The sequence below is a fragment of the Epinephelus moara genome, chromosome 24 (assembly GCF_006386435.1).
Source record: "Epinephelus moara isolate mb chromosome 24, YSFRI_EMoa_1.0, whole genome shotgun sequence".
NCBI classification, from domain to species: domain Eukaryota; kingdom Metazoa; phylum Chordata; class Actinopteri; order Perciformes; family Serranidae; genus Epinephelus; species Epinephelus moara.
In genome coordinates this window covers 44,795,566-44,804,731 of record NC_065529.1, presented here as the reverse complement: position 1 = coordinate 44,804,731, position 9,166 = coordinate 44,795,566, and the positions used below count along the sequence as shown (strand labels likewise).

The 9,166-nt window shown below is 40.7% G+C and overlaps 1 protein-coding gene across 1 annotated transcript in view; it reads left to right on the top strand.

The window, feature by feature from the left end:
• Positions 1-4,902: 4,902 nt before the first annotated feature.
• The window catches only part of LOC126385929 (butyrophilin subfamily 2 member A2-like), a 12,864-nt gene continuing 8,600 nt past the window's right edge, over positions 4,903-9,166 (top strand). The window contains exon 1 of the mRNA XM_050037974.1: positions 4,903-5,276. Within this exon, the coding sequence (XP_049893931.1) occupies positions 5,207-5,276 (70 nt within the window). The 5' untranslated portion in view covers positions 4,903-5,206. The remainder of the gene's footprint in view (positions 5,277-9,166) is intronic.

Here is a 9,166-nt window from a genome sequence, read left to right as displayed (position 1 = left end):
GCAGGTGTATTTCTGAGGACCAGAGGGAGTGTCCATGTCGAGTGTGAAGTTATTTGATATGATGATGGTGATATTTTGTTCTTGAGAAATCTCCAAGCAGCAGTACCAGAGGCCGAGCAGTCAGCCTGTTCCAAACAGGTTCGTTTTGAACAGGCACTGCACTAATGAGTCAAACTGTGGCTCCTACATTTCCCATAATGCAACTGGACAGAGTCTTAAGTTAGGCCCTTCCTGCCTGGTAAACACACACATCAGTTCCACACCTCCAGTTTATAACAGAGGCTTTATTTCTCAGGTTTTACAAAACATCTCTCAGAATCACAGCAGACATCCTGTGACAATCCCCGGCTCCCCCACTCTGCATGTTGAAGTGTCCTTGAGCAAGATACTGAACTCCAAATTGCTCCCAGTGGCTGCTCCATCAGTGTGAGTGTGTTAAAGTAAACTGAGTTGCAGGTGACTGTGACTCATGGTGCAAAAAGCACTCTAAGTGGTCAGATGATTAGAAAGGTAATGGTTCTGTTTAATTACAGTCGTATAAAAGACTGACTCAGTATTTTGGTTTTAGTGCTGTCATACCTGGAGGTGGTTATTAAAGTCCTGCTCCAGATACATGAAGTATGTAAAAATACTAATTAATTCCCTAATACTTTGTTTAGCATGTTTCTACTAATTAATTCCCTAATACTTTGTTTAGCATGTTTCTTCCACATCACCAGTGAAAAGGCGGTGCACATTCAGATGGCTTTCATATGTCATCATCCTGAGTTCTTGCTTGTCTTCTGTTTCCTGTTTTATTTTGGTCACTTACCTCTTGTCTCATTCATGATCCACTTCCTGTCAAGTTTCCCGCCTGTGTGATTGCCTGCCTCGCCCTAACGTGTTGCACCTGTGTCTCGTTGTCTTCCCTCTCCTGGTGTATTTAGTCTGTAGCTCTGTTTACACTGCATGTTCAAGGCGGGAATATCAGAGTTGTCTCACCCTGAGGTGTAACAGCGCTGAATACGTCTGTGTAAAAGGGACAGCCAGCAGGACGGGATCATGGACGACATGGGTGTGACATTTGACATCATGTTATGTGTGCACCGTCCATGGGAGATTTTAAAAGCAGTTAGCAGCTAACTCAAAGAGGAGCAGCGGCCGAAAATGTCCACAAACCGGGAAAACAATGAGGTCCTGGAGCTCCTTACCCTCCGAGCAGAGGACGAGATCAGCCGCCGTGTAACAGAGACGGTAAATGATTGTTATTGTCATGTTATATCCTTGTTTTGTTTATAAATGTATGTGTTATGTCACATTAGAGGCTGACGCTGTCGGGTTACATGTCACACCTGTCACGCCTCTTTTGCTTTCAGAGTGCCAACATGTTCTCTAAAATCACACACTGGAGCAACATGATGCCGCCGCTGTGCCAACATGTTCTCTAAAATCACACACTGGAGCAACATGATGCCGCCGCTGTTTGGTTCTGTGTAAAAATGCAAAGGCGGCATGAAGAAGATGTTTTGTCTTAGTACTCCGAGTGTTTGTCTCGACCTGTGGTTCTCTGAAGTCGTAGAAATCCGGCACTTTGTCAATGACTTGCGATGTGAGACACNGTCACGCCTCTTTTGCTTTCAGAGTGCCAGTATGTTCTCTAAAATCACACACTGGAGCAACATGATGCCGCTGCTGTTTGGTTCTGTGTAAAAATGCAAAGGCGGCACGAAGAAGATGTTTTGTCTTAGTACTCCGAGTGTTTGTCTCGACCTGTGGTTCTCTGAAGTCGTAGAAATCCGGCACTTTGTCAATGACTTGCGATGTGAGACACTGACGAATAAAGCTGTCTTTTGAAGTTGGCATGATACGCTGCTGGTTGCTGTTTTTCTTTAACAGTGTTAGGTGGTGTCAGGGGGAAACATGTCGGGACAAGGATGAACGTTAAGGTGGCAAAAGTCGGAGTAATGTGGATGGAGGGGTGGTGGATGAGTCCAACAAGCATCGACTGTCACCTGGGAGAGCGGCGTTTGCATCCTGTAAGATTATAGAGCCAAACCCTGTTCTTTTTTCCTGAACCCAACCACGTGTGTTAGTAGTTGGGGAGGAAAAAAAGTCAATTCGAGTGGTTGTATGAACGGAGTGCATTTAAGGGGGACCTTGGACGTTGTATCTGGACGTGGAGGGTCCATGACCACACGTCGATGTGTGACGAGGTCTGAGTGAGAATGTGTTGATACAGACTACCTGCTGGTACGGAGAGTTATTTCATCTCACACAGGTGCTGAACGTTCATGCTGGTTGGCTGTTGGCTGTAGTTTTTGTGGTGTGTTCAGGTTCAGCTTTCTGGCCGAGACACAGGCAAAGTGAGATTACGCAACACTCAGCCTAGTTTTTTTAATGTCAGTTTGGTGTGTCTCAGCCTTTAGACAGTGATTAGTTTCCATATTAGTGATGTACCTAATGTAGACAGTGATTAGTTTCCATATTAGTGATGTACCTAATGTAGCTGCCCGGTGTATGTTTGAATTCCAGATTTTAGTGAAGTTCACGGACATCACAACCTTCAGTAGAGGAACGTGAAAACACCTCTCATGACTAACTTTACACAGATACAAGTCAGTGAAGTCAAGGTCAGACATGTTAGAGGAAATACGCACATTTTTGAGTGAAGGGGAACTTTCACTTTAGGTTCAGTTTCATTATTACCACAGTGGAGAGGGTTGGGTGGGCTTCAACATCCTGTCATGACAAGATGGACCTCTTCTCTCACCTCTAAATTCTGAACAGCTCTCTTCCTCAGAATCACACATGAGTGTTGCAACATGTCGCTGTTCGCATAACTGATATTTCCCAGGAATCAAGTGTGGGGGTGTGTCAGATATCTCAGTGCTATTCAGACTTAATTATTTTATTAGTATAAAGTAACAAGGAGGTAAGACGTGTGTGTGCACACTACCTGAATAAACACTGCAGCTGATTATGATTGGCCGTATAACCAGTTTGGTGCAATATGGTGCTGTGTGCATGAGCTAACAAGTGGGATGGCCTGACCTTCACTGAGTTAGACATTAACCATATTTTCTCTGGAAATGCAAACAGTAAAAGTCTTTGTCAGTGTTGGAGCTGTTGTTCCCGAAGTTGGCTGGTAACTTTGGATTTTGCGTCATGACTGCAGATATGTTTCAGTGAGTGGTTGTGTGGTATTTCCAAGGAGCTGCACACAAAGCATCTCTTCTCCTGAGGTGTGATTGATTAAACATGTCACTGATTGGAAAACTTGCTGCTGATTATTTCTTCCTTTGAGGAGAAGAGCATCAACTTAGGAACATTTGCGATCACATTTGATTCTGAACATGTTACAGTGCATGCTGGGAGCTTTCCACCACACCTTACCTCGCTCCTCCACACCCACCCAATATTTGCCCATAGTAAGTGTCTTACATTCAGAAGGTGTCAGCTGGCACGCCCCCAGTTTGGAGAAGCAGGCAGCAGTCTGACACAGACGCTAAGAAATGTACTGCTGTGCACGGGGCCAGCAGCAAAATGTATTATTGCCACCTAAAACAATCAGTATCAGTTTAAGCGTACGCTATATTGAGAGTGTTTTCACTACTTTACCTCTCTGTCAGACAGCCTGTTACGACAGAAAAAGCCTGAACAGCTTCAGTTCCCCATCTATGCTCTCGTCAAAAACACCAAACTCCATAAGCAAAAACAGTAATTTTAGCTCACTGAACACTGGAGCTGCTGGTCTGCTGCTGCTTCAACCAGTTAGTTAGTCTGTGTTATTTTGTGACTTTGGTGAATCCAAAGTGACCGTTTTAAACAACAAAGTCACACAATAACACAAACAGAATAACTGGTTGAAGCAGTGGCCGACAAGCAGCTCCTGTTTTCAGTGATCTTAAATCACTGTTTTTCCAATGGAATCTGGTTCAGAACAAGGAAGGATATAATGGCTTCATTCCCCCGTCGTAAATCGCTGTCTGACATTAAGATAAAGCAGTGAAAATATTCTACTTAAACTGATATGTTTTTTTTTTAGGTTGGACTTTTGGCTAAAATTTGTTTTGCTGCTGCCTCTGTCCACAGCAGGACATCGCTTAGTTTCCATATCTGCTTCTGCAAACTGGGGGCGTGCTGAGTGACATCTACTGTATGTAATATGCTGACTTTGGATATGCATCTCATACAACCCCACTCTGAACTCTCCCTTTAAAGGTCCAGTTTTGGCAGAGATGGTATGTAATATTCATCATGATGTTTTAATTTGTTTATAATCACCTGAAAATAAGATTTGTTGCATTTGTCGCCTTAAAATGAGCCGTTTATATCTACATATGGAGCAGGTCCTCGTCTATGGAGATCGCGTTGGCCACCATAATTAGAAGCCTTCTTTTTTTTTTTTTTATGTGGAGCCGCCTTATCCAGTGTTTTACTGGTTTTAATCAGCTGGTCTGTTTGTTTTAGAGAGAAGGAAACCTCTGTGGATAATTCAGCTCCTGGTAAAAACCTCCTGGACAATGAACACTGAAGGAATAATAACCAGGAGAAGTTTCAGCTGGTTTCAATCTGCAGTCCTCACAGTAATAATGCAGAACCTGCTCTGATTTCCTTCTCATTTAAGTTTACATTATGCTTTAGTGGTGCACACCCAGTAACTAATTTGCAGTTAATCAGAGTATCAGAAACTATTTCAGCTGCTGAACAAACTTTATCTGGTTGATGATCAATAATGGCTTCATTTTGCTGCCAAATCTCAGCACCTCCTTTCTGTGGAACATTTAGTTCATTTGCTTTTGTTCTGGAGAAACTGCACCGGAAAGGTTTTCCTTCCGTTGATAAAGTCCAGGTCAGGAGAAGCACAGACATTTGTGCATTAACAATAAAGGTGAAACTGTGCAGTGAACATTATAGCTGGATTTGAGGTCATGTCGTTTTTATTTAATACACAGCTTTAATGTTAGTGTGAAGATGAAACGCTTTTTGCATTTAAACACAATCTGAGCACCTTTGGTGCAGAATTCCTGAGTCATGGTTACTGTGGAGATGAGGCTTTTATTGTGAAGGATTAGTGCAGGAAGTGTTTCTGTTGTTGCAGCTTGCTGAAGCCTGCAAAGCGAAAGTGTTGGTGCTCAGCCAATCGCGCTGTTAGGAGTGGCTCCGGCTCGGTTATATAGAGACTGAGATGCTGAAGTGATGTTGTCCTCAGAAGACATCAAGAGCTATGGAGCTGCTTCCTGTCGTGTGTCTCTGTCTCCTGACTCGGTGTGGAATCACGTCTGCTGATGGAAACGGTGAGAAAACTGATATTCAGACTGAAGTGTATTTTACAGTTGTAATGAAATGAGATTTAAATGTGTGAAGAATGTGTGAACATGCAGGAGACAGAATATTACTGAGGTGTGTCAGCTGTTTAACATCAGCACCTGCAGCTGTGTCATCAGCTGTCAGTATGTGTGTCATATGTCCTCATAATCAGCACTGATCAATAGTATTGATAGAATCGATGACAGCATCCTTTTGATTGATTACAGCCGTGTGTTAGATTAGTGTCGTAGGAGCCGCGTCATCACTGCTGCAACTGTGTGTGTGTGTGTGTGTGTGTGGGCGGGTGTCTTCTCCATCCTGTTGTGATAAAGTGTAGATTATATTTCCGAGAAACTCTTGGGGGGGGGGATACAGACGCAGCTGTTTCCTAGAAACTCTCCTTCTTCTAAAACCTGACAATAGTTAATTGCTTAATTTTTTTTATCGCTGATGAAATAAAACGTGTGTCCGCTGCTTGAACTTTTTTTTAGGATAAAGTAAAAAACACAATAAAATATATAATTTAAAAAAAAGTATAATAGAGACAGATTTCAGCAGGTATCTGTTTGATCTTCTCTGTTGGCTGGTGAACTAGTTTCCCTGATCTCTCAGTCACTGCAGGTGGAGTTCAGGTGTTACTGACTCAGGCAGGTGAAGGCTTGTCCTGTGAGTTTGGCTCAGTGTACTGTTGATTTCTGAGACAAAATTTCCCTCCCTCTCCTCTCTCCATTATTATAATTATTATTATCATTATTATTATGATGATACACTTTGTCTCTCTCACGCACACTCTGTTTTTTCTCTTAAACCCAGTAGCAGTTCCTGTTTGTGTGGTTACACTTGTGTATGTGGGTGAGGACACATTGTCAGATAAATGATAAGAGCTGTCACACCAACAGGTGCTCAGAGAGTTTACTACAGTCTGCCTCTTTGCTCATGGAGAGCAGTGGTGTTAACCTATATGAACTGATTTTTGGACGTGATGTTGGGGGCAGTGGAACAACACTGACACATTTGGCCTCATGCAGCAACAATCCCTTAAATTTCTCTTATATTTTCTCTTAATCTTCTGTTAAGAGAAAATATAAGAGAAGTCAGCTCCAGATGTACAAATACAGTCTTAACTATCCAGACCTGATGTTACCCAGCTGTGCTGAGTGATGAATCTGACTTTATCATAGTAACCTATTAGCATAGGTAACGCCCCCTAAACATTGTATAAGGGCAGGTGTTGTGCAAAGACTCTGGCACATGACCAAGACCTGGAGAGATGCCACCAAAACAGGCTGTAAGAGGAAGAAGAAGGTCTGTGTAGTAAAACTAACTCACTGTGAAATTAACAAAGTAAACGTGATTTTCCAGAGTGTCAGTACTGGTGTTACAGGAATTCATCTGTGATGCTTTAAATGTGTGTCAGCAGCAGTGATGGAGGAAGTATTTACATCCTTTGCTAAAGTCAAAGTACTCATGCCACACTGTGAAAATACTCTGTTACCAGTCAAAGTCCTGCATTGAAAATGTTGCTGAAGTAAAATCATGAAAATGTATTAAAAGTAAAAGTCAGTGCAGGAAATTTAAAATCAGTTTTATAAATCAAAAGAATTAAAAGAAAAAGCAGCAAGTCCTCTTATTTGTGAAACAATTAAACATTTATTACATGAAAACTGATTTTAAGGAATGAAACAATTAATTGTTTAATGAATCAACTAATCGTCTCAGCTGCACTTGTAGCCGATATATTTTTTTTTACATGTTTTTACATGTTTCTGTGGACTGTGAAAACATGTTTCTCTTATTTTGGTCAGAGTTCTCTCCATCAGAACATTTTCTCTCATTTAAGAAAAGAGCAATAATAAGAAAACAAATTGTGAATCCTAGAAATCAGTGGGCACTAAAAAAAAATTGTGAATCCTAGAAATCAGTGGGCACTAAAAAAAATAAGAACAAAACGTGGATACAAACAAAAATAATTGAACATTTGTTGGTGTATCACTTCCTGCATGAGGCCCACTGTCTCCTATACTGTGGCAGAGATGTTTGTTGTTTGTGTCTGAACAGGAAGTAAAACAGAAGTGAGAAAGAAATTAGAGGGCCACAACATGCAGAGAGAAAGGCTGAGAAAGAATCACATCAGCTTCATCGGCCAAGACCTGATTAGAGGTTCAAGCCCGAAGGACAGAAACCATATTGTTTTTGTGCATCATCATTGTTATTATTATTATTATTATTATTAGCATTATTATTATTAAGAAATGTTTTCACCAGTGATTGGAAGTTTGCAAATGGTGCTCAAGAAAGATAATGCCAATAGGCCAGATGGGGGCGCTATAATTAAGGGGATTCAATTCAACACACATGTTCAGGTGAATGGGTTTTAAGAAAGCCTCACGAAACCTCAAGGTCCGCCCACTAGATTATCCGCCATATTGAATTTTTTGAAAAACACATTTTTGACATCTCCTCCTAAGGCGTAGGTCCGATTTGTACCAAACTTTTGTGGATCATTACGGGATGAAGCGTTTCAAAAGTTATGAAAGACTTTTTGATAGGTCATTGCGTTTTGATGATATTGACCAATGAACTTTAGAGGGGGCGTGGCTCAACACATAAATGAAGTTTACTCCTTAACCGTCATCACAAAACTTATGAACATGTGGGCATATATGAATCACACCTTGAAAGTTTGATTCAAATCGACCAATAGGGGGCGCTACACATGCAAAAAGTTGATATCTCATAATCATTAGGAAATTGTAATATATCCAAAAAGCTGTTAGAAATAGCCTATTTTTAACACTTTTAAAGGTGTGGGTCTGTATTATTCACAATTATTATTGTTCTATTTTGTAAACATGAGTGTGCATACATGAATTTGAGTGTGTATACATATTGCCCTATGTCATGTATGATGGATTTGTTTTCTTAAAAAACCTTATTGTGGGATTTAAGTGGTAAAATGTATCTCTTTGCTTGAACTAAATAAACGTCTAAAAAATCAAAAATCAAATCTCATAATCAGCCAGAGATATTTGTACGAAACTTGGTTTGCATCATCTAGGGTCATGTCTCAGTCAATGCACAAAATTTGAAAATGATTGTTTAAAGGGGCGTGGCTTACTACATTAAATTTAAATTTCTACACATTTGACAGTGTTTGCTTTCATTAGCAAAATCAGAAAAAATCACCAGTGTGTCCTGCAGAGCTGAAAGTTTTTCAGCACATCCACTGAATTGCCTTCTCGTGCTGCAACCTGTAGTCCATTCAGAAGTCCTTCACTCTATATTTTAAGAATATGTAAAATTTATTCACATCTATATCTCTAAAAGTCTTCATCTAAATGCAACCACCATTGCCACAAACATTCTGTGGACACTAGATGTCACATGTTTCAAATGAACATTCTGTGGACACTAGATGTCACATGTTTCAAATGGTGTTCAGATTGGTTTAACGGTTAGTTCACAGTGATATTTATTATCTTGTTGTAATTTGTACTGTGTGCACAACATTTTCTGTTTCATATTATTTTAACCAAGTGTCACCAAAATATTTGACAATATTCCTGAAATCAGCAGAATGATGTGAGATTTTTTTCAGAATTTCATCACCAACACTTAAACTGTGATATCTCACTGCTTTTTGAAGATATTGACCAATGAACTTTAAAGGGGGCGTGGCTCAGCAAATGACTCCACAATGTTTGGGCCAATCACCACAAACCTTGCAAGCAATGTCTTAGGGCTCATTTATGCTCCCTTTACGTACGAAAATGTATACGTCCGTTTCAAACGATGTTACCGTCACTGCCCACATACTTCCATGCGCCCTTTACGTTGGCATGGATGTTAACCAATATATCCACCAGGAGGCAGCCCA